The sequence below is a fragment of the Molossus molossus genome, unplaced genomic scaffold (assembly GCF_014108415.1).
Source record: "Molossus molossus isolate mMolMol1 unplaced genomic scaffold, mMolMol1.p scaffold_m16_p_23, whole genome shotgun sequence".
Lineage (NCBI taxonomy): Eukaryota > Metazoa > Chordata > Mammalia > Chiroptera > Molossidae > Molossus > Molossus molossus.
In genome coordinates this window covers 25023068-25048689 of record NW_023425359.1, presented here as the reverse complement: position 1 = coordinate 25048689, position 25622 = coordinate 25023068, and the positions used below count along the sequence as shown (strand labels likewise).

Below are 25622 nucleotides of genomic sequence, written 5' to 3'. Positions count from 1 at the left end.
CCCACATGTGTGTGCTGTGTGCCGTGTCCTCTCCTGTCTGAGGTCACCTGTCCTACGAGTCCATTCACCCATCATTACGTTTTAGAGACCTTTCCCTGTCAAAAGCTATAAACGACCTGATTCTTTCAAGCTCCCGCGTCCCGTCTGTGGTGGTGACGCATGTGCATGTGCCGCCCTCCTGTGAGGACTGTGCGCAGGGCAGGTCTTTCTCAGACCCCCTCGGAAAGGCCCACAGGCGGCCCTGCTGGAGGCACAGGGACCTGGCCGCCCTGTGCTGAAGGTGCTCTTGTGACTTACCCCCAGGTGACGGCAATGAGGCCATCGGAGGTCTGATTCAGAGCTACATCCGGGAGATCGAGGAGCTGCGGTGAGGGAGCCCCACACACCTGGCTCCGCCGGGGCCTGGGCCAGGCCGGGGAGGGCGGCCCGGCTCACCAGCCCACTCCCCCTGCAGGACGAAGCTCCTGGAGAGCGAGGCCATGAACGAGTCCCTGCGGCGCAGCCTCTCCCGGGCCTCGGCGCGGGGCCCCTACTCCCTGGGTGCGTCTCCGGCTGCTCCGGGCTTCGGGGGCAGCCCGGCCAGCTCCATGGAGGACGCCTCCGAGGTGATCCGCAGGGCCAAGCAGGACCTGGAGCGCCTCAAGAAGAAGGAGGTCAGGCAGCGGAGAAAGAGGTGAGAGCCCCTCACCTCCCCCGAGAGCTGAGGGTCACCGGGCGGCCCGAGGGGGACGCTGCCCAGGGTTACCTGCGACTCAGAGCAGCCTGGCCCAGCCCTTTGAGCAGTCCACCTCCTGCTAGCCCACGAGAGGCAGGTGGAGATTCTCAGGGTAACTGGGGTGGGGGCTGGAGAAGACATGCCCCTCCCTCCCCGCCCTGCCCACGTGCTCAGGCAGGTGTAGTCTCCTAACCCAGCCTACCCGTCTGTCCTGGGCAGCCCCGAGAAGGAGGCCTTCAAAAAGAGAGCGAAACTCCAACAGGAAAATGGCGAGGAGACAGATGACAATGACAATGAGGCAGAGGAGGTGAGCTTGCCCCCCCCACTCACCCCATTCCTGCTGGGTGGGACCCATCACTTCCTTGTGCACAGAGGGGCGGGGCTTAGCCTGCCTCCTAGTGTCTGTGCTTGGTTACCATGGTGATCTCCATCCCTCCGTCCCCCACTTCATCCCAGTGCGGGTGGGGCTCTCCCACGGGGCTCTGCTCAGGCTGCTGGGGGAGGTGGGAAGTTGTCTCCCAGAAAGGGGTGGGCACAAGGGGCCCCGACCGTGACCACCCCGTTTCCCACCCTCCCGACACACCCACGTGAGTGTCTGGACTGGCCTCTGCTGCTGGGTGCCCTTCCCCCCGGGGCCAGGGGCCAGGGGCCAGCCCCTGTGGGAGAGACGCCGGCCTGCTTCTCATGGCGCTTGGTGCCCAGGAGGAGGAAGACCCGGACGAGAGCGGCTGTGAGGAGGAGGAGGGGCGTGAGGACGAGGACGAGGACTCGGGCAGTGAGGAGAGCCTGGTGGACTCGGACTCGGACCCCGAGGGGAAGGGTGCGTGCGCCTGGGCTGGGGCTAGAGAGACTGCTCGGGGCCACTTCCAGGTTGGGAGAGCGGAGCTGGACGCCCCGGGGTGGGGACAGGCCCCCAGAGTCCTCAGATCTCAGAGATGGTGGGTGGGCAGGGCTCAGAACCGGGGATGTGAAGCCAAGAACACCAAGCAGCACCCAGGAATGCTGACGATGGCAGCACTCACCCAGTGCTGGACTGTGCTGGGCTGAACGGTGGCCTGGTCCCCCGTCCTCACGACCCCTGTGCACGAAGGGCGAGCTCAGGAAGCCGGTGAGTCTGCAGTGTGGTCCGTGCAGGGTCTGGCTAGAGCTCGGTCCCCCTCTAGGTGGGACCCCTGCTCCCTCACCGCTGCCCCCGCCTTCAGGGCCCTGCGAGGTGCTCCCGGCCCTCTCCCTCCACCCAGGCCGCCTCAGACGATGGCCCCCGGGGCACGCCAGCACCTCCCACCAGCCTTGCGTTTCAGGGGCTGCTCTTTAAATGTGGGTTCCCCGCTGGCAGCACCGACCTCCGGGGGCTTTGTCATTTCCTCCAGCCTCCGGTCGTGGCCTGGCGCAGGCTGCCCGGAGGGACGCCCAGCCGCCCCGCGCCCTGGGTCAGGCCAGTCTCTGCCCGCAGAGGTGAACTTCCAGGCCGACCTGGCCGACCTGACGTGCGAGATCGAGATCAAGCAGAAGCTGATCGACGAGCTGGAGAACAGCCAGCGGCGGCTGCAGACGCTCAAGCACCAGTACGAGGAGAAGCTGATCCTGCTGCAGAACAAGATCCGAGACACGCAGCTGGAGCGCGACCGCGTGCTGCAGAACCTCAGTGAGGCCCCGCCCCCGCCGCGGCCCCGCCCCGCGCCCCGCCCACCGCCCGGCCGCCCCGCCCCTGCCAGGCCGCGGCCCCGCCCCACAGCCATGGACGGCGGCCCCGCCCACCGCCCGCGGCCCCGCCCCTGTGTCACGGACCCCGCCCCCGCCAGCCAGCCCCGCCCACTGCCTTCCCTGGGATTTACCTGGTTTCCTGGGCAGGGGCTTCTGACTCTCGGACGGTGCCCTTTGTGCATGGTCAAGCGGTTCTTACGTCACACCTCAGTTCTGTGCCACAGTTTAAATTCACTTCGTTTTAAAATCCTGTCATCTTAAGAGTTAGAATCCTTCATACCCCCAGGCTCACAAACAGGACACTCTTCAACCGTTTTTCCTGAGTTCAGTCCCTGGGGTGTTTTCCTTCGACCCGCTTACAAGCCTGCTGCTCACACACCTCGCACTGGTCTGCAGCGTGTTCCTCACTCACACAGTCCGCACACCTGGGTCGAACAAATACACCTGCCTTGTGGCGCCCACAGTATGCTAGGTGCAGGAGCTACGGCAGGGAGCGGGCCCCTGTGGTCACGGGGTGTACGTCCGGGTGGAGAGACAGACAGAGATAAGACCGATACGCAGAACCCATGTCAGCTGGTGACAAGTATTGTGGACAAAGTATGTCAGGAAAGGAGGAAGGGGGTACTGGGTGGTGGGTGGACGTTTTCAAAAGACAGTCCTGGAGGACTTCACTGAGGAGGTGACGTTGGGCAAGGAAGGAGGTGAGACATTGCTTGAGCCGAAAGGGTGTGGAGAAGGGCATTCCAGGCAGAGGGGACAGAAGAGGCCAAGCCCTGAGGCAGGTGTCTGCCTGGCTGTTGGTAGGATGAGGGGACAGATGGCTGCAGCGTGGAAGGGGACAGTGGCAGAGGAGGTCAGAGAAGAACCGGGCTTGTCGGTCGTGGTAAGGACGTTGCCTTGTCCTCAGAGAGATGAGGAAGGGGCGGACTTTTGAGAGAAGGACACGAGGTGTAAATTTTAAACACATTTTGAGAAGATCACTTGGGTTTTTTAGGGGAACGCACACGGACGCTGGAGAGCAGTTAGGAGACTGTTGTAAGGATCCGGGTGAAAGGCGGGTGGGCAGGAGGTGCTAGAAGTGGACAGGCAAAGGCTTTGCTGGTTGATGGGTGGGGGAACCTAGAGAGAGGGAAGCCAAGGAGGCCTCTGGAAGCTTCCGGAAGGATGGTGACAACGCCCTGTCATGGGCTGAGAAGGGTGAAGACTCACGGGAAAGGTCTGCAGTGCATAGGGAAGGTCAGGGGTGCGGACTGCCTACCCCTTTGCTCCAGCCCACATCACCTGTCTTCTCCCACTGGCTCTACCCCGGCTGACTGGCCCCGCCCTTCCCTCCAATCCTGCGTCAGAACCGAGCCAGCACGAGGGCCTTCGGGACCCTCACGGGGAGCTGGCGGCCAGGGGCTCAGAGATCGCAAGATGAAAACCCCCCTCCAAGTCCGCAGCCTGCTGAGCAGAAAGGGCCTTGGGCACCTTCCCGTCTGACCCCTTCGTTGTGTAAATCAAAAAGCAGGTGCAGAGAGGCGTGCCCTCCCCAAGGTCATGCAGGGAGACTAGGACGCAGGCCGGGGGGGTTGGGGCCCTGACGGCGCCCCTCTTGCTCGCTGCCCCAGGCACCATGGAGTGCTACACGGAGGAGAAGGCCAACAAGATCAAAGCCGACTACGAGAAGAGGCTGCGGGAGATGCACCGGGACCTGCAGAAGCTGCAGGCCGCCCAGAAGGAGCACGCGCGGCTGCTCAAGAACCAGTCCCGCTACGAGAGGGAGCTGAAGAAGCTGCAGGCCGAGGTGGCCGAGATGAAGAAGGCCAAGGTAGGGGCCCCGGGGCCGGACGTGGGGTGTCACCTTGGGGTCCGCTTAGGGCCTTAAAGTCCCTGCTGTTCTGGTGGATGATCTCGCCTGGTTCACCCTGGCCTGGTCCGGGGTGCTTGTCCCTAATCCTAACCCTGCCCCAGTAGAGCTAAGGGTCTCCAGGAGTCCCTGCTCAACACTGCCCCCTGTGGGACGCTCCATCACCCTTGTCTCTGCACCAAGTACGGTCGACCTTGAACAACACAGGTTTGAACCGTGCGGTCCACTTATACACATATTGTTTTCAATACATAGTGTAAATATGTTTCCTCTTCCTTCCAATTTTCTTAATAACGTCGCTTTTCTCTAGCTTACCTCATTGTAGGAATACAGTGTAAAATAATACTATAACATACAAAATACATGCTTGTTCTTGGACGGTTTATGTTATCAGGAAGGCTTCCAGTCAACAGTCAGCTATTAGGAGTTACATTTTGGGGGAGTCAAAGTTATACATGGATCGCCCGGCCAGTGGCTCAGTGGACTGAGCATCGTCCCAGGGACTGAGAGGTCCCTGTTGGATTCCCAGTCAGGACAAGTGCCCAGGTTGCAGGCTCAATCCCCAGCAGGGGGTGTGCAGGAGGCGGCCGGTCGATGTTTCTTTCTCACATCAATGCTTCTCTCTCTCTCCTTCTCCCTTCCTCCCTCTCTAAAAAAATCAATTAAAAAAAAAAAGCTATACATGGGTTTTTATCTGCTGGGGGGTCCGCACCCTGACACGTTCAGGGGTCGCCCATGCGTGGTCTCTGCCTGTGACAAGGAATGTTATATGTAATGATATGGCAGTAATATCCTATTAATTATGTTTACCTGTTTGTATGACTCGAAGTCATTTTTCCTCTCTGGGCTCCCTGCCTTGATATAAAATGAGAGTCATGACGCTTTGTCTTGTGTGGTTGCCACGAGGCTAGTGCCTGGGCGGAGCACTGTCTCCATGAACGATGCTGGTGACACCTCGTCCCCGTGAGCCCGGTCCTGGCGCTGCCTGACCCTCGCCTCCCCCCTCAGCAGCCCGGCTGCAGGGCAGAGAAAGTGCTGCGTCCAGGCCGGGTCACTTCCCTCCAGCAACCCAGGCCGGTCCTAGAGTAGCCAGACCCATGACGGTGGCTTGGGTGAGGGGCGCAGGGGCCGGGACATTCAGAGCAGAGGGGCAGGGTTGGACATGGCTGTGGGGAGGCCAGTCCTTTGTCAGGTCGCCCAGGAGGTGAGTGGCGCAGACCTCGGTGCTACCTGCGGGCTGCCGGCCCCACCCAGCACGCAGCGGTGGCCCCTGCTCAGCCCTGCCTGCCTGCCTGCCTGCCAGGTGGCCCTGATGAAGCAGATGCGTGAGGAGCAGCAGCGGCGGCGGCTGGTGGAGACCAAGAGGAGCCGGGAGATCGCACAGCTGAAGAAGGAGCAGCGGCGGCAGGAGGTGAGGGCGCCCCGAGGACCCTGGGCCCTGCATCGTTCCGGGGAGGGACTGAGCCCCAGTGAGGGGCAGGAACCTGCCCGAGGTCTGCAGGGAGAGCCAGCACCCCGCAGCTTGCCTCGAACCCCCAGCCCAGGGCTCCTGGCCTGCGGCAGAACTGCCCTCGCAGACAGGGGCTGCCGTGGCCTGTGCGACGGGCCAAGCTCCAGGGGCCTTGGATGGGCTGTGGCCCGAGGCCCAGGCCTCTGCCGCCTCGGCCGGAGTGTGGAACCTCTTCTGCAACCAGTTTCAGATCCGAGCTCTCGAGTCCCAGAAGCGACAGCAGGAGCTGGTCCTGAGGAGAAAGACCCAGGAGGTGAGCCTCCCCACACGCCCCCTTCTGATTTGGCCCGTCTGGGAACGAGGGGGGGCCTGGGGCCCTGGCCCTGTCCTTTCCAGCAAACCCAAGGTATGACCTGGCCTGAGGCCGGAGGACAGGCTGCCTGCAGCCCCTGGTCCCAGACGCCTGGGACGTTCATTGAAAAACAAAAAAGGTGGAAGTCTCTTCCGTGTCCTGTCGCAGAGAGACCCTTTCTCAGCCCAAGCCCAGGCCAGGATGGAGGCTCCCCTATCTTTTCCCTCTCTGCCCCCCAAGTCAGGGCATTTCTGGGCTCCAGGGACCCTGTTCACTGGGTCCCTCTTTCCGTGGCCCCCAGGTTTCCGCCCTGAGGCGCCTGGCCAAGCCGATGTCTGACCGGGTGGCGGGGCGTGTGGGACTGAAGCCGCCCATGCTGGACTCCGGGGCCGAGGTGTCAGCCAGCACCACCTCGTCAGAGGCTGAATCGGGGGCCCGCTCTGTCTCCACCATCGTGCGCCAGTGGAACCGAAAGATCAACCACTTCTTGGATCACCCCGCGTCCACGGTCCACGGCACCCGCCCTGCCAGGTGAGGTGGGAGGGCCCCGGCGGGCCCGGAGAGGTGCGCCCCAGGCGAGCGAGGCCCGTGGTGGCCCGTGGCTGTCAGCTCCGGGCCGGGCGCCCACCCAGCCCCGTGTGCCTCGGCCCCCAGAAAGAAGTTCCAGAAGAAGGGGGCCAGCCAGAGCTTTGGCAAGGCCGCCCGGCTCAAGTGGCAGTCCCTGGAGCGCCGGGTGGTCGACATCGTCATGCAGAGGATGACCATCGTCAACCTGGAGGCCGACATGGAGCGGCTCATCAAGGTGGGCACAGCCTCCACCGGCCCCCCCGTCACTCTGACTGCTTGGGCGCTCCGGCCGCCCTCGTCCCCCCTCCCCCGCTCTTCGGCAGCTCTGGAATCCAGAGGAGCTGGGGGTCCCCGAGAGGCTAGGCTGGGGCAGCTGTGGGCAGAGCTGGCCAGCACCCTGAGGCCGTCCCGCCCCCCCCCCCAGAAAAGGGAGGAGCTGTTTGTGCTGCAGGAGGCTCTGCGGAGGAAGCGAGAGCAGCTGCAGGCGGACAGCCCCGAGGAGAAGGGGCTGCAGGAGCTGACCGAGGAGATCGAGGTGCTGGCCGCGAACATCGACTACATCAACGACAGCATCTCCGACTGCCAGGCCACCATCGTGCAGCTGGAGGAGACCAAGGTGCCCGCTGGCGGCCGGAGGCTGGAGGGGTGCGGGGCTGGCGGGCAGCCCTGGTGACCGGGGCTCTCTGCCTCCCCGTCCCAGGAGGAGCTGGACTCCACGGACACGTCTGTGGTCATCAGCTCCTGCTCTCTGGCCGAAGCCCGCCTCCTGCTGGACAACTTCCTCAAGGCGTCCATCGACAAGGTGGGCCGCAGGCCGCCTCCCGGGCGGGCACCCTCGGGCACAGTGCCTCCCCTCCCGGCCTGGAACACTGGGCTGATGACACACCAAGCCTGTGGCTTGTTCTGTGGCTTGAACAAGATGACGCATGTGAGGGGCTTGGCCTGGAGCCCGGCTCCCAGCAGGGCCTGCATGGAGAGGACCCCCGTACTGGCCCAGGCCCATCCAGGGCAGGGCCGGGCATGAGTCTGCTGAAGGTGGAGGGCGTGTGTGTGCTGGGTGGGGCAGTGGAAACAGACAGACGGACAGACCACATTCCACCCAGGAAGGAGGGTTCATGCTGGGACATCAGGTGCCCCGGGGCGAGCCTCGGGCTGGCCAGAGAGCTGGCCAAGGGTGAGCCCCGTTGCCCGGGGCTGTGGTCTTCAGGGACCAGGGCGGGAGCCGTCCCGGGGGTGAGCTCTTCGGCAGGGCAGTCAGCCTGTGCTGCTGTGACCAAGCGCTACCGGTGGGCGGCCAGACCGCAGAGATTCATCTCAGTCCTGGGCCGGCTGTCCGAGAGCAGCTTCCCGCCTCGGCTCCTGGGCCCCTCTTCTCCCTTCACTGGCCGCCCCCCGTGTGTGTCTGCACGGTCACAGGGGTTGGGGCCCACCCGAAAGGCCCCGTGTAACCTCAGGATCTCTTTAAAAACAGTCACAATTTGAGGTCCTGGGGGCACGGGATCAGCATATGAATTTCAGGGTCACATTTCAGCCCTAACAGGAGTGTGTCTCAGGTGACCTCCATAAGCATGCATGTGGGGAGAGTCAGGGGGGCCAGGGGTGCATCTCAGGTCTGTGACAGGCACGGGGTGCTGTCTGGGACTTAGGGGGGACCTCCAGGAGGTCTCGGGGAGCAGGCGGTGTGAGGGTGTGCCCAGTGACAGGGTGCCCACAGCTCCAGGCGGGGAAGGGTCACCCGCCTGCCCCCTGCCCTCAGGGGCTGCAGGTGGCCCAGAAGGAGGCCCAGATCCGGCTGCTGGAGGGACGGCTGAGGCAGACGGACATGGCGGGCGCCTCCCAGAACCACCTGCTCCTGGACGCCCTGCGTGAGAAGGCGGAGGCCCACCCGGAGCTGCAGGCTCTCATCTACAACGTGCAGCAGGGTATGGGGGGAGGGCTCAGGGGTGCCCCCAGCTCCGACCTCGGGACCCTCGCTTCCCCAGAACTTCGCCAAAACCCGTCTGATCCCAGTGGGCATCTGACCCCAATGGGCGAGAACAGGAGGGAGACCTCTGACGTCCTGCCCCCCCCCTCCCGCAGAGAACGGCTACGCCAGCACGGACGAGGAGGTGTCAGAGTTCTCCGAGGGGAGGTGAGCCCCCGTAGGGAGTGAGAGGCAGCTCAGTGGATACCTTGGGGTGAGGGGAGCCACAGGCTCCGGGCTGAGCCTGGATCGGGGGCTCTTTGGGGCCCCTGAGTCTGGGTCCCAGGGCACCAGGGCACCGGCCCTCGGGGTCCTGAACACCCTCTGCTTCTCCCTCAGCTTCTCCCAGTCATTCACCATGAAAGGCTCCACCAGCCATGATGATTTCAAGTTCAAGGTGAGCCCCACTGGAAGGCAGTCGAGGCTACCGAGGGGCCAGTGTCCCCAAGCCTGGCCCCGCCTCCCACGGCTCCTCCTCCCCCAGGCCTAACCCAGTGTTGCCTTGGAGGGGGGGTGGGGTGGATCCAGCCTAGAATTGGAGGGGTGGGGTGCAGGTACAACCCATTCTTTTTCAAGTGAGTGGAAAATGGGAGAAGTGGCCAGCCGCTGCCTGGTGACGTCACCACAGCCAGGGGCCCCCCTTTCAAAATCTCCCTCTTCCGCGCCCCAGACCTGAGTCAGAGACTAAGAGTCTAGTTACTGGTCGTGAAGCGCGTCGATCACCAGTAGGGGTCAGCAGCGAGGGGCTTCACGAACCAGGGAGGGAACCAAGAACCGGGCCTTCATGAGCGAGAACTGTGCGGTTTGGAGAAGGCGAGTTTGCTGGTGAGCGGCACGGAGGCCGGTCCGGGCACGCCGTTTGCACAGTGCAAACAAGGGCAGAAAATCCGTGTCTCGCTTTGAACTTGCCAGAAGCCCTGAGAGACGGGCTCTGGGCGATGTCTGGTGGGTCCTTCCCTGGGTCCCTGTACCTCAGGCTCAGGCCACACCATCCCCCCCGGACCCCCGGGTCCTGTGCCACCCAGTGCGGGAAGTCGGTCCACCCTGGTGACTCCTTTCCAGGGTGAGCCCAAGCTGTCAGCCCAGATAAAGGCTGTGTCCGCTGAGTGCCTGGGGCCCCCGCTGGACATCTCCACCAAGAGCATCACCAAGTCCCTGGCCTCGCTGGTGGAGATCACCGAGGATGGGGTGGGCTTCTCCGTCCGGGACCCCTACTACCGGGACAAAGTCTCACGCACAGTCAGCCTGCCCACCAGAGGGAGCACCTTGTAAGGAGGGCAGCCGGGCGGCGGCCGGGGTGGGCAGGGGGGCTGGTCTGCGCCTCACGGGCCTCTGTTCCAGCCCCCGGCAGTCCCGAGGTGCCGACACATCCCCTCTGACCCGGAGGAAGTCGTACGACCGAGGGCCGCCCGTCAGGTAAGAGCTTGTCCCGTACCTGCACCAGAGTCGCCGCCCGTCTGGGCCTTGGCAGCACGCGTGGCATGAGGTCCGCTCAGTAGATCACCGCGGGCACTTTTCAGTCTGGGCCGGACTGTCCCTCATCTGCCCCACGCCCCCCCCATCCAGTGTGGGCCCAGGACACAGACCTTCCGTAAGCACCTAGAGTGGGTGGAACTCGGTGGCGGGGTGTGCCCAGCGTCAGGTTCTGGTGCTTGGGTGGTCATTGCCCAGGGGCACGTCGGCCCGTTCTTGTGACCACGGCCATGCCAGGCTGCAGCCCCTTGAAGCCCCTGTCATGTCAGAAGAGTTTAGAAATGTCCAGACAATCAGGGAAATGACCGCAGGACGGCGGAGGAGTCTCCGGCCGGCCAGCCGCTCCTGAGCCTGGCCCCCTGGACCTTCCACGGGAAGGAACCTGGTCCCCCTGGGGGTCCTCCGGTCCGGTCCCTGCATTTCCAGGGCCGTTGGTGGCCATCCCAGGCCCCAGGCTGAGGAGGAGCAGGAGGCAGACTTGCTCGAGCTCCAGCCCCCCCCCCGGGGCAGGTGCGGTGCCAGGGCCCCGCAGAGGGGCCGTAGGTGCAGGGCCGCGAGGACACCCGTGTTTGGGGCTCACAGCCGTCACTTCCCCGTGGACTGTGAGGACAAAGTGCATTCTGGGGGACTGAAGCCAAACTCACGACGACCCTCCAAAGGGAGGGGGACAAAAGCTGACCTGAGGACAGCTTCTCAGGGTGGGGTCTTAGGGCGTCAGAATGGGGCCCAGCGGTTGACTCCCCTTACTCACGGTAGTTCTGTCCCAGACACTGAATTCGCCGCGCTGAGCTGTCCCTGTTCCTGGGGAAACACAGTGTGCGGTTCCCGGGGCCTCTGGTCACATCCGCCAGACCACACGTAACCTCGTTTCGTGTGTGTCGTTTGAAGACACTTGGTTAACATAGATGCTCGACACTAACACACACCTGGCAGGACAGCGGCCCCGAGGAGCTTCTCCGCGGGCCCGTCCCAGCCCCCGTGTGTCCAGGAGCACCAGACGGCCTCAGCCCCGCGCCGGGGCCGTGTTAGAGGTCACACACAAGCACAGAGGCAAAGGCGTAGGTCTGAGTAGACCCCCGATGGCCACGCGCCGGCCACGTGGCGGGTGTGATCTCGGAAGCCACAGGCAGGGAGCACGAGCCTTCGGGGCTCAGACGTCTCCCTGCGGTCCTCGTGTCTGCTGTAGCGCAGGGGCCCTGCGGGGTATTTGGGGATCACACTTGCATTTTAACGAGCAGGTGAATTGCCGACCAAGGGATCCGCACCCAAGAGCGGACAGTGTAAGAACACCTCCCAAAGCTAAATCGAGAGCTGGGCTCCGGGCCAGGGTGTGGTCACCAACAGATGCTGCTCTGTGTCCCCCTTGACAGGTCCACAGATGTGGGGTGCACGCCCCCCTCGTCCCCCCCCACCCGGCCACGCAACGACAGAAACGTCTTCTCTCGCCTCAGCAGCAACCAGAGCCAAGGGTCCGCCCTGGACAAGTAAGGCCGAGCGCCGGGAGGGCTCTCGAGGGGAGGGCCTGCGGGCTGGCCGTGGGCAGGGCTGGGGCGGCCAGTCTTTTCCAGCCCCTCCCCTGGCACGTCCGTTTGCCCTTTCTGTCCTGACTGGGGCCCTTGTGTTCCCCGAGCGAGCTGGGACCTCAGGAGGGGCCAGGGGCACTCAGGCCCCCAGAGGCCTCCCCAGAACCCCCCTTGAGGGTCCTTCAGCTGATCCCCAGATTACTGAAGCCTCTTCCTCCGGCTTCCGCCGCCCCTTCCCCACCGCAGACGCTCAGACAGGCCCGAGCACTGTCCCAGCAGAGGCTCCTGGTCACCTGTGCATGGCAGGTTCACTGCCCCTGCTGGTGGGTGGGCTGACAGCGCCCCCTCCTGGGACCTGTGGTCTCACACCCCCGCCGAGGAGTGTGCCTGAGGGCACTCACCTGGAAAGTGTGGGGCCCGGCCAAGGACCCGGGGCCGTGATCGGCCTGGCTTGTGTCCTCACGGGGACTCTGCCTGTGAAGGGCCCTGTCCTCTAGGAGCTCCTCACCCCGCTCCCTGGGCCCCTGGAGCTTCTTTGTCCTGGGGGGGGACGAGGGGGGGACGGAGCTGTCCTCCAGGTGAGAAGGTGCCAGCCCTTGTCCCTGGTGCCTGGCATCTGCCCCCACAGAAACACCCCTTCCTGGGGCAACGTGCTCCCTGCCCCCAGGCTCCCACTCCCACTGCGGAGGCAGCACCCCAAGCCTGGCCCACAGCAACCAGGGTGCCCCCCAATACCTTCACAGTCGACAGCTCCCTTTTTCAGAAGCAGTGGCGGGGGGTGTCTCGCCATCACACCCTGGAGGTTGTCAGACCTGGTCCTGTCCGGGGGGGTCGCCCAGACCTCCGTCCTGTCCAAGGGGTCACCCAGACCTCCGTCCTGTTCGGGGGGTCGCCCAGACCTCCATCCTGTTCTGGGGGTCGCCCAGACCTCCATCCTGTCCGGGGAATCTCCCAGACCTCCGTCCTGTCTGGGGTTGTCGCCCAGACCTCAGCCCTGTCTGGGGGGGGTCACCCACACCTCGGTCCTATCCGGGGAGTCGTCAGACCTCGGTTCTGTCTGGGGTGGTCGCCCAGACCTTGGTCCTGTCCAGGGGTCGTCAGACCTCAGTCCCATCTGGGGGGGTAGTTAGACCTCAGTCCTGTTTGGGAGGGTTTGCCCAGACCTCGGTCCTGTCTGGGGGGGTTTGCCCAGACCTCGGTCCTGTCTGGGGGATCATCAGACTTCAGTCCTGTCCAGGGGTCTGGGTTCTAGGGCCCATGTGAGGTGCACAGCCAGCTCCCAGGCACGTCCTGGTGGGCTCTGGGGGACAGTGGGCCCCGTCGATAGTCCCTGAGGACTTGCTGGAGCAGCCAGCCCGTGGGCGGGAAGAGCAGGCGGGTCCCAGCATTTCCGGGTGGGGTGGGGCCCCCAGCTGGTGCGACGAGGCAGCCGGGGCCTTGGGACAGCAGACAGCCCAGGAACAGTGTCCCCGAGTGTGAGGCTGGTGCTCCCCTGTCTCCTTGGCCCCTCACCCTACCTACCCTGCTAGCTGAGGGGCGTCCGCAGCTCCCAGGCCAGCCCCCCAGCTCCTGCCCTGCTGTCCCTCAGCGCCTCCTCCCTCTGCCTCTCTCCGCTCCCCTCGAGGAGAATAACCGCCCTCTGACCTCCTGCTGCTGCCGCTGCACCCCCGTTTCCCGCCCTCCCCCTAATCCAGCTAATTCTCTGCCATTCCCAGGTCTGATGACAGCGACTCCTCTTTGTCGGAGGCCCTGAGGTACACACAGACGCTCCCCTCGCTCCTCTCTCCTCTCGGCCCTCCCGCCTGCACCCCGTCCTCAGTCCTCAGCATGCACCCCGCCTCTCCAGACCCCGGCCCCTTCCTGCACCCTGGTTCCTCCTCTCGGGTGGCTGCCTGGGCTCTGCGCCGACGGGCTGGAGCTGGTGTGGGGGGCGTGCAGCTTCCTCTCCCTCGTCACCCGGGGCTGCTGAGCATGGGCCTGGGTGGCCGGGGCTGGGCTGCTCTGCCCGGGAGCGTCGGCGGCTGTGCTCAGGGTCCTTGGGACTCGCCCAGCCTGTGACAGTGTCTGCACACACAGACCTCGGCTCTCCACCCCGCCCGCCTCTCCGGGCACAGAGACCAGGAGGGGGCAGCCCCTCTCCCCTGGCCCACCCAGCAGCACCCCCATGAGGAGCACGTCCCAGGACCCAGTGGGCCTGCGCGAAGGGGCACAGCTGGGCTGGGAGCTCCCTCCGGCTCTCCCACTGCGGACCCGCTGGCCCAGGGGTTGGCTGTCCCGCAGACCCGCCTGGGGGGCCAAGGCGTCGCCCCACAGGATGCAAGCCAGCCCCCAGCCTCTCACTGGGGAGGGTGCGCCTTTTAACACAGCCCCTCGGGCTCTTCCCAGACCAGGGCCAGAAGCAGGGAGCTGGGGACCCGTGGGAGGCTGTCCGTGTGCGACCCCTGACCCGTCCCGTCAGGTCCTCGGGGGCCTGACTGAGTCCCTGGGCCGTGAGAAGCCTGTGGGTGGGTCGTGGGTCATTTCATTCTGCTCTGGCCCAGCGCCCCATCCGGGCAACGTTCTCGTTGGGAAAGGGCTGGAGTGTGTTCTCAGACCTGCTCACCACCCAGCCGGGCTTCGTGGCAGAGACCCTCGCTGAGAAAAGACCACCCCAGGGTCTGCAGGGGCGGGGGCAGGGGTTGTGGGCGAGGGGGCTGCTCCGGTTTCCTGCCGAGGGCCCCAGACCCCCTAACCCACAGCAGAGCTCAGGGCCCCTAGAGGGATTTGGCCCTTTGTAAATGACAGTCACAGGTCTGGCTGCTGGTCCGAGGGGCCGTAGGGGGCGGGGGAGCGTGCGTCCCCCGTGTGGGCGGGGCGGCCCGAGGCACTCACGGCGGATGTGCCAGGACCGGGTGCGGTGGGTGGCACCAGGCTCCCTCCCTCTGCGCCTCCCGCCCTGGGCCTCCGCCCCGCCTGCCAGGTGGGGCCTGGTGTTAGTGCGTCTCAGGATCCGGTCAGGCGGGCATGAGGTGGAACTCCCGTGGGCAGGCTGTGCCTAGACAGGGCTCGCTCCCCAGAAGCCCTGGGGAGGGGCTGACCCAGGCTGCGAAGACCCCCACCCTCTTCTGGCTTGCAGACCGTCGGCCGTCAGGCCCGGGTCCCACTCCGCCTGTCCCCCGCTCAGCCGGGCCTGGTGTCCCCAGCTGACGGGCCTCTCTCTGCCTCTGTCCCGGAAGGGGGATCATCACGCCGGTCGGAGGAGCCAAGGGGGGGCGGACGGCCCCCCTGCAGTGCGTGTCCATGGCCGAGGGCCACACCAAGCCGATCCTCTGCCTGGACGCCACCGACGAGCTGCTCTTCACCGGATCCAAAGGTGGGCGGAACCGCCGGCCAGGTGGGGCCAGCATCTTCCCGCACCCCGGCTCCCTCGGCCAGGGTGGGCCTGACCGGGAGGACATCGCGTCCCCAGGGCGCGAGGACCGTCTGATGTCTCCCGCCTTGGTTCGAGGCTCCCATCCTGGCCGCCCCGACCGAGCCGAGCCCCCCCTCCCCAGCCCCCCTCAGGAGCTCCAGGAAGCTTCTCAGGTGCCCACTCACCTGCTCGTCCAGGTCCCCCAGCACCCCCTGAGCCATGCCTCTGACCTCAGGCCCCGATCACTGAGTCCCAGAGAAGCTTGGCAGAAAGGTGGGCTCAGACTTGTCGCTCCTCCCCCGAGGGTCTTTTCTCCACTGACTTTTAGAGACCGTGGCGGGGAGGGAGGGAGAGAAACATGGGTGTGAGAGACACATCCGTTGGTTGCCTCCCGCACAACCGGGCATCGAAACAACCCTTTGGTCGGCGCTCTGTCCATTGAGCCACACGGGCCCGGGCTCAGACGGCAAATCTTGTCTTTCACTCAGTCTAGCTGTGATTGATGATTGATTGATTGATGATTGATGAGTCCAGGTTTCTCCCATAGATGTGCTTGCGTTTCGTCCTTGACGAGGGCGTCGGGGTTTGAGTTTGACCCCACCTGGGAGTTGCTGTCCCTGGTGCTGACGCCGGCCCCTCCCCGCCGCCCCCTCCCCGCCGCCCCCCTCAGATCGCAGCTGTAAGATGTGGAACTTGGTCACGGGGCAGGAGATCGCGGCTCTGAAGGGCCACCCCAACAACGTGGTCTCCGTCAAGTACTGCGGCCACTCGGGCCTCGTGTTCTCCGTGTCCACCTCCTACATCAAGGTGTGGGACATCCGGGACTCTGCCAAGTGCATTCGGACCCTCACGTGAGTGCTTCTCCCGGGGCCCCACTCAGGACAGCCCCACCCGATTCTCAGGGACCAAGTGACAGCCCTGAGCTGGGGGCAGTGTCTGGGGCTTGGGTCCCACTCATCAGACCAGAAGCTTCCAGGAGAAGCTGCTACTCCTGTCGGCCCATCAGGGAAGACTTCCTGGAGGAAGTGGTTTAGAGGCTCTGAGTAAGGTCTGCTGGGTTCCCTGCTCTGTGCCGATGGACCAGTCTCATCTCTGACCTGGCCTGCCTTCCTCACGGGCAGGTCCTCGGGCCAGGTGATCTCAGGTGACCCCTGTGCAGCCACGTCCAGCCGCGCCTTCACCGGCACCCAGGGGGAGCAGCAGGTGAACCAGATTGCCCTCAGCCCCTCGGGCACCATGCTGTACGCCGCCTCGGGCAACGCCGTCCGCATCTGGGAGCTCAGCAGGTCCGGGTGCTGGGGAGGAGGGGCGGGGTATGGCCAAGGGGGACGCACAGGTCTCAGCCGGGGAGACCCCTCGGGAACAGGCCGTTATGTAGGGAGACACCCCTGGCCCGGCGCCTTTTCTCCCAGGCAGACCCCCTCCCAACCCAGGTCCCCCTGACCTTCCTGCCCCTGCTGGGCCCTCCCACAGATTCCAGCCTGTTGGCAAGCTGACTGGCCACATCGGCCCCGTGATGTGCCTGACGGTCACCCAGACAGCCAGCCAGCATGACCTGGTGGTGACCGGCTCCAAGGACCACTACGTCAAGGTACCTGAGCTGCTCGGCCTCGAGGCCCGGGGGACCGTGCTCAGCGTGTCTCCCACGCGCCCCTCCCCTCTGCTGCCGGGGGACACTCGCGGAACAGAATGGGACTTCTGGGATTCCTGTGCAGAGGGCTCTGCAGCGGCCCGGAGCCGCGTGCAGGGAGGAAAGACCACAGCGTTCTCTCGTACCTGGGGACACGTTAGGGACACCCTGAATGTCAGCGGGAGAGTGACAGCCGTGGAAACGAGGGACCCCCCACGAACAGGGTGCCGAGCGGCCGTCAGCACGGCGCGTGTGACAATGGGGCGCGCAGGGTCCCGCCCGCCCAGGCTGCTTCCCTGACCGTCCCTGAAACCGGAAAGTCGGCGTGAGAGGGGCGGACGAGAGTTCTCTGAAGCCTGAGTCGAGTTAGGCTCACTGTGTTAAAACTTAAAATAATTTGCCTTGGCCAGTTTGGCTCAGCGGTAGAGCATTGGCCTGTGGACCCATGAGTCTCGGGTTCGATTCCAGCCAAGGGCACGTACCTCGGTTGCAGCTCATCCCCTGCCCTGGTTGGGTCGTGCGGGAGGCGACCAGTCAGTGTGGCTCTATCACATCGATGTTTCTCTCTCTCCCTGCCTCCCACTCTTTCTGAAGGTGAATAGAAAAATATCCTCAGACGAGGATTAAAAAAATAATACTAGAAATAATTTTAGATGGAGACACACGCCGCCCCCACCTTTCTCCATAGAGTTCACACTGAGCTGGGGCCCCTTGCACTAAGTGAGTCCGTGTCCCCGCAGCCAGGCCCCAGCCCTGGGAGGGAAGGGCCCACATCTCCGCGTCCTCCATCCCTCAGGAGCCCTCCCCGGCAGGGCGGCTCCCCCACACCCCGCTGTGCTGCCAGGATCACCAGGATCCTGGGCTGCGCCCACAGCTCCTCCGCCCTTCCCCCCGCAGATGTTTGAGCTGGGGGAGTGTGTGGGGGGCACCATCGGCCCCACCCACAACTTCGAGCCTCCGCACTACGACGGCATCGAGTGTCTGGCCATCCATGGGGACATCCTGTTCAGTGGGTCCCGGGACAATGGCATCAAGAAGTGGGACCTGGAGCAGCAGGAGCTCATCCAGGTGCCGCTGGGGGGATGGGTGGGGGCAGGGTGAGGTGTGCTGCCCCCCAAACCCCACCCCACCCCCCAGGCCAGAGCCTCCCGCCCCGCCCCCACCGGCTGCCTGCCCTCCACCCTCCTTTCTGTCCAGCCCACCTCTCTGGGGCACTGATTTTTCTCTGACCCCTCCGAGGGCAGGGTCTTGGGTTCAAGCCTGGGATGGTCAAAGGAGCCCTCTCTGGGGCTGAAGTCCCAGCACAGCCGGTGCCCTGGCTCCTGGAACCCATGCCGGGGACACCTGCTCTGTGCCCGTCCCGTCCCGGTGTCACCTGCCCCAGCCCTCACCTGTGCCCACCCCCGCAGCAAATCCCCAACGCGCACAAGGACTGGGTGTGCGCCCTGGCCTGCGTCCCGGGCCGCCCCATGCTGCTCAGCGCCTGCCGTGCGGGAGTCATCAAGGTCTGGAACGTGGACAACTTCACGCCCATCGGCGAGATCAAGGGCCACGACAGCCCCATCAACGCCATCTGCACCAACACCAGGCACATCTTCACCGCCTCCAGGTGGGCGGCGGGCAGGGCCGTCTGCGTGTGCCCCCCTCTCCCCCTGCGTGGGCAGCGGGCTGGGAGGGCTTGAGAAACACCCCCAGGGCCCGGGCCAGGACAGGCCCGCCTCGCCATCCCTCGCAGGGCAGCCCTGCCTCGCGGCCGGCACACCTGTCCAGGTGACTTCCATCCCAGCCCAGCCGCACCCAGACCAGCTCTGGTCCCTCCAGGGGCGCCCAGGCGTTCTGTGCCCCAGGGAGCTTCTCACGGACGTGCCTTCTTCTTCCTTCTTGTTCCGAACATGTCCCTCTCCCCCCTCCTGTCCCGTCTCCCCTGCTCTCCGCTCCCGGCCCCCCAACAGTGACGGCCGCGTAAAGCTGTGGAGTTACGTCCCTGGACTCACCCCCTGCCTTCCTCGCCGCGTCCTGGCCATAAAGGGCCGAGCCACCACCCTGCCCTGACCCGTCTCCTCTCTCGTTCTCCCTCTGTCTCCCTCTCTCTCCGCTCCGGTCTGAGCTGCTCTCCACGGTATGAACTATTTTTCTCCTCCTGCTCTGCTTCCGACCTGCCCCGGCTCCAGCCCCCCTCCCGAGCATGAGCTGTGGGACCTCCCCAGGAGAGGGGCCGGCCGTCAGCAGGGGGGCGTTCGGGGCTGGCAGCACCCAACAGCCGCAGAGAAAACCCACAATAAGAGAACGCAGCCCTCCCTCCGCCCAGCGCCCTCCACCTCGTCCTCCACAGTGCGGCCCCGGGGCCTCGGCCAGTCTGGGGAGTTGGGGCACCTGGGGGCAGCCAGCTGGGCCCACGTCAAGAGCTGACGGCCGCCCGCTGTCCTCCCCAGTGACCTGACGGTGAAGTTCTGGAGTGTCCGGCGGATCCCCAGGGGCCCACCCTAGCACTGAGGTCAGAGGACAGTCCCAGCCCTCGGCCCCCAGCAGCCTGGACAGCGCGGAAGGAACTCTGCAGCGACAGGGCCAGCCGCCCTGGGGACAGAGGGCAGGGACGATGCTGTGGCCCCTCCCTGCTCGCCTTCCCCTCCCTTGACCGTCCCTCCCCTGCCTCCTGGGGAGAGAGGGGGGGGTTTAAGCTGTGACAACTGAAGGGCATTTCCCCTCCTTTCTCTCCTGCAGCCCCAACCCCCTGGCCGAGCCCTTCCTGGAGCCCTGGGCCTGGGGGTGGCCCTGCAGGGGGGCAAGGCAGCCCCCTCCCCACCCCCACCCAGGCTCCGGACCACTACACCTGCCTTTGAGCCCAAAACATAGTCCTCAGGTAACCACGGAAACCAGGTGTAGGCAGCTGGGCCTGCCTCTGAGCCTGCGGCCCTGGGCACCAGAAGCCGTTCCCAGTGACCCTGGCCATTGTGGGGTCCCCTTCTGAGGGGCCAAGGCAGAGCTGCTGGAGAGTCCTTCGGGCCAGTGGTCAGACGGACCCGTTATTTATTCTCCTCCTGCCTCCTGGAAATGGACTTGAAGCTTCTCCCCGTGTTCTGTCCTCGTGGGGTCTGGGAATCCCACAGGGGACCCGGCCCTCGGGGCCACCCCCTCTCGGGGGAAATGCCCCCTTTGACTTTGCAGCTCAGGCCGTCCCCACCTTGCCCCGGGGGCCACCCTCGTGCACCCCGCCTCTCGGCTGCCTGGCACTCCAGTGCCTTCCTCCGTCTGTCCTGGGCCCGGCGCCTGCGCTGGGCAGCCAACACCAGCTTCGCCCAGGGACAATGCCATCCAGGTCCACTCGCTCATGCCCCCGCTCCCAGAAGGCGGGCGCCCCACCCCCAGCCCAGGGCCGGGGTCCCTCGTGGGCCACGTGGGAACAGCTCAGAGGACTGTGCCCCTGGGAATCGGCTTGATGGTGAGGACTCCGCCCCCAGCACCCCACCAGCTCCTCACCTGATGGGGCAGGGAGTTTCTCGCTCTTTGTTATTTATTCAGGAGATGTTCTCCAGCCTTAACTCTGGCGTGGGCAGGCCCCCTGCAGGAGGCCCTGAGGGGTCCTGAGCTCCTTTACCCTCGGGGCAGGCCCCCTGCAGGAGGGCCTGAGGGGTCCTGAGCTCCTTTACCCTCGGGCTGTGCACTCGGCCCAGGGCGTCGTTCAGGGCGAGTGGAGCCCTTTGTGGGACAGCTGACGTCACGCCTTGGGAGAGGTCCCCTCCTGCCCGCTGTCTCCCCCACACCTGGCTGATGTGCTTTCCGGCCTCGGCTTGTGGCCGGGAGCCCGGCGCCGTTCAGAGGAGGGGACTTCGGACCTTCCGGGGGTGACTCTGCTCCTGCCCTGGCACCTGCTCTGTTTGGCCGGGTGCGGGGGCCTCCCCGGTGGCCCAGGGCAGGGGAGGTCGTCTGAGCTGTGACAGGGAAAAGCACCTGCTGGGCCTGAGCCCCCCTGCTCCCCCCTGTCCGCCCCCCCCCCCCCCGCTGGGAGCTGCTCCCAGGCTGACAACACTGTCCCGTGGTGATGGCCCCACTGGACGAATAGTGAGGTCTGGGTGCAGGACGGACATGCCCCTTCCCCTGGAACAGTCTGTCTTCCACACTGGAAACTCCAATCCTGGCCAGACGGGCACCCGCCAACCCCCTCGGGTCCCTTCCCCACCCACACAGAGAGCGCCGACCTGTAAGAAGGACTCACACGCATGACTGTTTACACGGAGACACTGAGCAGACGGCAGCCCACGGGCGGGCGGGGTGCCCCACCCGGGCGGCTGTGCTGTGGCTGCGTCTCCAGGTGCCGCAGCCCTCCAGGTGCTCCTCTGCTGTTTCCGACGGGTCAGCTACCTCACGGCCAGGGGGCTCTGCTGTCCCGGCGCGTATCCCCGACTCCACGCTGAAGCCCCTCGGAGCCCGGCAGCGTCTGCCCGCCCCTTTGGGGAGCCCCGAGGCCCACAGCTGGGGCAGGCCCCCCCTCGTTGCACAAGCACCCTTCGTGTTGGAAGCACAATTTGGTTGTGGTTTGAGCACAGTGTTGGGCGGCCTGTGTGCTCGGGGCCCAGGAGGCTCCTGCCAGGTCGGCTCTGCAGGTTTGGGTGAGGAGCCCTGTTGGGGGGCTGGCCCTCGCTCAGGCCCGGACTTGCCTGTGGCTCCTCCTAATTCTGGGTCATCACCTTCTTCCTGGTCTGTGCCACTCTGAGGACAAGAGGCTAGACCATACAGGGGAAGGCTATGGGCCCAGGAGTGGGCACCCTGTCTGAACCCCACATGGTAAACTCCTGACTGGACAGTGTCCCCGCCCTGTGCCCAGCCCCCTCCTCAGCATTGACCTCTCAGTGTTTGCTTTCCCTGGACCTGACCCCTGGGCACCTCGAACCCCCCAAGGCAGCGCTGGGGGTGCCTTTGGAGACCACCCAGGAGGGAGGAAGGCTGGAGGCAGAGGCTGGCAACCCAGGGGGACCTGTGGGCCTGGGAGTGGCCTCCCTGCCCCCACCCTCACGGCAGCTACAACCTAGGACGCCCTCCGCCCGCTGGGCCAAGCAGTTTGGGCAGAGGACAGTTGAAAGCACAAAGCTGCTCCAGGGGACTCACGCCGGCCGGCCGGTGCGGTAGGGACGCAGGTGGTCGCGCTGGGCAGCCAGAGGCGCCGGGCTCCGTCCCAGACTTCCGGGCGCCCTCCTGTGCGTGCGGCCAGGCCGGTGCGGGCACCACCCTTCCCGCTGGCCTGTGCCTTTGTCTGTGTGAGCGCTGAGCTCCTTCCCGCCGAGGCCAGACCTGTGCCTCTGCCCCCGCCCCCTTGCCGTCCCTCCCGGAAAACATGTCGCTCTCTTAGCCGGGCACAGCCTCCAGGTTCGGGACCCCAGACGCAGCGGACGCCCCCACAGGCCTCCGGAGCCTCACCCTCTCCTGGCTCCCAGATCCTCCGCTGCCCCCCGCCGTACCAGGAAAGTGGTTTCTGCTGGGGCACCTTTGTTCTGTCCCCCAGCCCAGCCCCCTCCAGCACTCGATGAGCCCAACCCCACCGCACCCGTCCAGGCCTCGGAACCGCCCTGAGGTCCTCGCACAGACGTGGAAACTGTCAGCGAAGAGGAGCCGAGGGTCAGAGAAGCCCTCTGATGTGAGTCTGGCCCTGCCAGGCCGCCGGGCATCACAGGCTCGCCCTCCTCGCGCCCACGTGGGCACAGGGCGTGCGTGTCGTGCCGCCGCCGTGACTGTGCACAGTGTCTGGATGTTATTTAAGCCTCATGCTGTACATTTCTGTTCCTAGACTGGATGTGTGTGTGCAGACGTCATAATAAAGCCCGAATGACCGTTGTCTCGGTGGCGTGGTCCCTGGGGCTGCACGCCTGGCTGGTGGCCCTTCTCAGAAGGGGGGTCGCAGCGAGTGGGTGAGGCCCGCCCAGTGGGGACTGCCTGGCTCTGAGCGTGGGGCCTACGGGGTGGAAGTGGTGGTTGCGTTTCCTCCACATCATGTTGCCTCCTGGGATGAGCAGCCCCCAGGCTCTGACCCCCTGGGATTTTCTACAAGCTCACAAAAGCCCCTTAATAAACACCCTCCAGCCTGACCCAGCAGGATCCCGCCCCCACCAGGGCCCGCGCAGAACCACAAGCTCCAGAGGCCTTGTGGCCCAGGACCTGGTCCAGGCGGATGTTCCAAAGAGCCTCAGAGCTCTGGCCTCCGACCCCCGGCTGAGCGGGAGCGGCTGGGCCCAGGGGCCGTGCAGACAGACCAGGGGGCTTGCGACTGGCAGCCCCCCCCCCCCCCACAGGGCCGGCACGGGCTCACGTGGAAAGACCGAGAACCCTGTTCCTCGGAAGCTTCTTTTATTTTTAAGGTTCTGCAGGGCGTGTCTCCCTCTCGTGCGGGGCTCAGGAGCCTGCCTGGGTCACAGCTGTCACCCAAGGGCGCGGCCTCGGAGGTGTGTGGCTCTTTCAGAGTCACCTGCTGCAGAAGCAGGTCGGGGTGCCGACAGGCAGGTTCTCCTTGGCTTCCACGACATGCATGGTCTGTGTGGCCAGGCAGCTGACCATGGGGTCGGGGTCTCCGCTCATGGACCTCAGGGCTGCAGCAGAGACACGCGGTTGTCTGCACAGAAGCTTCGGGTCGGGAGGCCGGGCCCTGGGGGGGCTCCCCAGGGCGGCTGCGCAGAGAAACTGGGGACGGGGCGGGGGGCTGGCGGTGTTGAAACAGGAGCTCCAGTTCCTTCTGGGGGGCACACTGCTCGGTCTCAGGCGGGATGGCGTGCCTGCCACAGGCTCGGGACGCCAGACCAGCTGCTCCTGGTCCTGTGCCCATGACCAGCCCTTTGGGTCCTCACCCTGCCCGGCCCAGGCTCGGCCAACCCCTCTCCCAGGGACCAGCTGGGAGCCAAGCCCTCCGGCTCCAGGGAGCTGTGGCCCGCGGCAGCCAGCACGTGGGGTGGGCCGTGGCAGAGCCTGTGTCTGAACGGGGCAAGCAGGGGGCATTCGTGGGCCACAGCCTGAGCAGCACAGGGGCCTCGGGTGCTGGGCCTCACACCCTCCCGTGGCTGATGACTGGTCTGCAGCTCAGTGGGAGTGGGGTCAGGGAACAGGCATGGGGCCAGGAGGGCTGTGACCAGCACCCCAAACCTCAGTGCCCCGGGGAAGAGCCCGCCTCGTCACCCCCCGGGTGGTGGTTTCTGTGAGCCCACCGCCCCTGCCTTCACACTCACCCGTGTACACCTCCTCCACCTCGCCGGCCTCGTCCACGTCCAGGCTTTGGATGATCTGGCCTGCGGGGCACACAGCACCTCAGTGGCCCCGCGTTGGATGGGGGACCCTGGCTGCACCTGCTCAAGGCCCTCTTCTCAACCCCCCCCCCCTTTGCCTGTCTTCCCCTCCCCACAACTGGCCATGGACACCGGCCTCCGGTCTGGACTTTTCCCGTGAGGTTGAAATGACTTCCCTGCTCTTCCGAAGGGTCCCGAGTAAAATCGGGCTGCAGGGGGAGAGGGAGGGGACCCCTCTGCTCTGAAGGGCATGAGCCAGCCCCCCAGGCTCTGAGCTTCCCATGGAGCAGTGCCCCAGCCCCCGACACCGGCCTCTGGCAGCTCCGCTGGCCCGGCTCCCAGGACCTTCCCTCTGCCGCAGGGGGGCCGCAGGGGGGCCGCAGGGGGGCCACGCTCCGAGCTGGGAGCTTCCTGCAGGGCAGGGGCGTCTGGAGGACCCAGGACAAGGACAGGTGCTCGGAGGGCACAGCGCCGCACCTGCAAACCACACGGCAGCCTGGCGGATGGGGGCTTGGGCGCTCTTGAAGAGGGTCACACACTGCTGCAGAAACCAGAGGGCCCGGCCAGCCTGCTTCTCCAGCTGCAGGGCGAGGCCCGAGGTCAGGTCGGACGGCAGCGGCAGGACGGCGACCCGGCCGCCGGCCCCACCCACGCTGCTCACCAGGACTCTGAGGATCGTCCACACGTCTCTGTCGGCAAACACGGCTTTGAGCTTCGACCAGCCCAGGATGGTGGCCGTGTGGCAGAGGGTCATCCGGCAGATCTGACGGACAGGGAGGCTCGGGTGAGGAGCGATGGGAGCGGGCGGTGGGGATGGAGGGGCGTGCAGGGGGGGACCCGGCACCAGCCGGCGGACCAGGGGCAGGGAAGGGCAGGGTCTCGGGCAGTGTTCCCGCTGACGGGCAGTGTAACGAACGCCACGGGCCACGGCTGTCCCCGTCTCTGTGGAGCAGCAGTGACACTGAGCTCCTCACCACGGCCACCCAGCCACGGCCACCCAGCCACAGAAAACACATCTCCCCAAAGTCGTGCTCCCTTAGCTGGGGCGGTCCCTCCTCGAAATGGAGGTTGACTCCCCCAGAAGTATCACCACTGAGGTCACTGGGAAGACCCCGGGCCCCCCTCCACAGTGACACTGTCCCAAGTCAGTCCCTCGCTCAGCATGTTCCTCCGTGGGCTTGCCAGGGGCCCCCAAGGGCAGTGTCCTGATCTGGGGAAGCCCGCGACCCGCCACACACTGACCCCCACCTTTCCAAGGAAGATTTTCTCAGCAGCAGGTCCCGCCCCCGCCCCCGTTCATTCCAGACACAGCCAGTCTGGGCCTCTCTGTCCCTTCCGCCCTCCCACCCACGGGGCCTCCCTGCCCCGGGGCCTGTCTCCATTCAGTGTGGGAGCAGCTCAGAGACACGGCTGCTGGCAGGAGGGCAGGGGCCAGGCGGAGAAAGTGCCACCAGGCGGGGTGACCCCATGGTGCCTCAGTGGCCAGCTGGAGAGAGCAGGAGCCCAGAACCCCGGTGCCCCTTCCTGCAGCTCCCAGTCGGGCGGAGCCCCTTCCCCAGTGCTGCCCACTCTGGTGGCCTCTGCCTCCTGGGAAAAGGCTGGTGACCAGCCCGCACCTGGCTGCACCTGGCTGCACCTGGTCGCACCTGGACCCACCTGGCCGGCACCTGGCCCGCACCTGGCTGCACCTGGGCCCATTTGGCCTGCACCTGGCACGCACCTGGGCCACGCTGATGTTCCTGT

The 25622-nt window shown here is 65.6% G+C and overlaps 1 protein-coding gene across 4 annotated transcripts in view; it reads left to right on the top strand.

The window, feature by feature from the left end:
* The window catches only part of KIF21B (kinesin family member 21B), a 36320-nt gene extending 16117 nt beyond the window's left edge, over positions 1-20203 (top strand). The window contains exons 10-35 of one of the 4 annotated variants that reach the window (XM_036277440.1): positions 304-367; positions 455-673; positions 935-1022; positions 1418-1535; positions 2169-2360; positions 4030-4229; positions 5572-5679; positions 5963-6031; positions 6372-6601; positions 6725-6872; positions 7062-7253; positions 7338-7439; positions 8394-8559; positions 8717-8768; positions 8940-8997; positions 9663-9868; positions 9942-10016; positions 11444-11557; positions 13312-13350; positions 14812-14948; positions 15658-15838; positions 16109-16273; positions 16461-16578; positions 17515-17685; positions 18027-18226; positions 19050-20203. In XM_036277440.1, the coding sequence (XP_036133333.1) occupies positions 304-367; positions 455-673; positions 935-1022; positions 1418-1535; positions 2169-2360; positions 4030-4229; positions 5572-5679; positions 5963-6031; positions 6372-6601; positions 6725-6872; positions 7062-7253; positions 7338-7439; positions 8394-8559; positions 8717-8768; positions 8940-8997; positions 9663-9868; positions 9942-10016; positions 11444-11557; positions 13312-13350; positions 14812-14948; positions 15658-15838; positions 16109-16273; positions 16461-16578; positions 17515-17685; positions 18027-18226; positions 19050-19104 (3467 nt within the window). In that variant the 3' untranslated portion in view covers positions 19105-20203. Of the gene's footprint in view, positions 1-303; positions 368-454; positions 674-934; positions 1023-1417; positions 1536-2168; positions 2361-4029; positions 4230-5571; positions 5680-5962; positions 6032-6371; positions 6602-6724; positions 6873-7061; positions 7254-7337; positions 7440-8393; positions 8560-8716; positions 8769-8939; positions 8998-9662; positions 9869-9941; positions 10017-11443; positions 11558-13311; positions 13351-14811; positions 14949-15657; positions 15839-16108; positions 16274-16460; positions 16579-17514; positions 17686-18026; positions 18227-18569; positions 18687-19049 lie in introns of those variants that run through there. The other 3 variants (XM_036277438.1, XM_036277441.1, XM_036277439.1) reach the window with 3 other exon arrangements.
* Positions 20204-25622: the final 5419 nt, after the last annotated feature.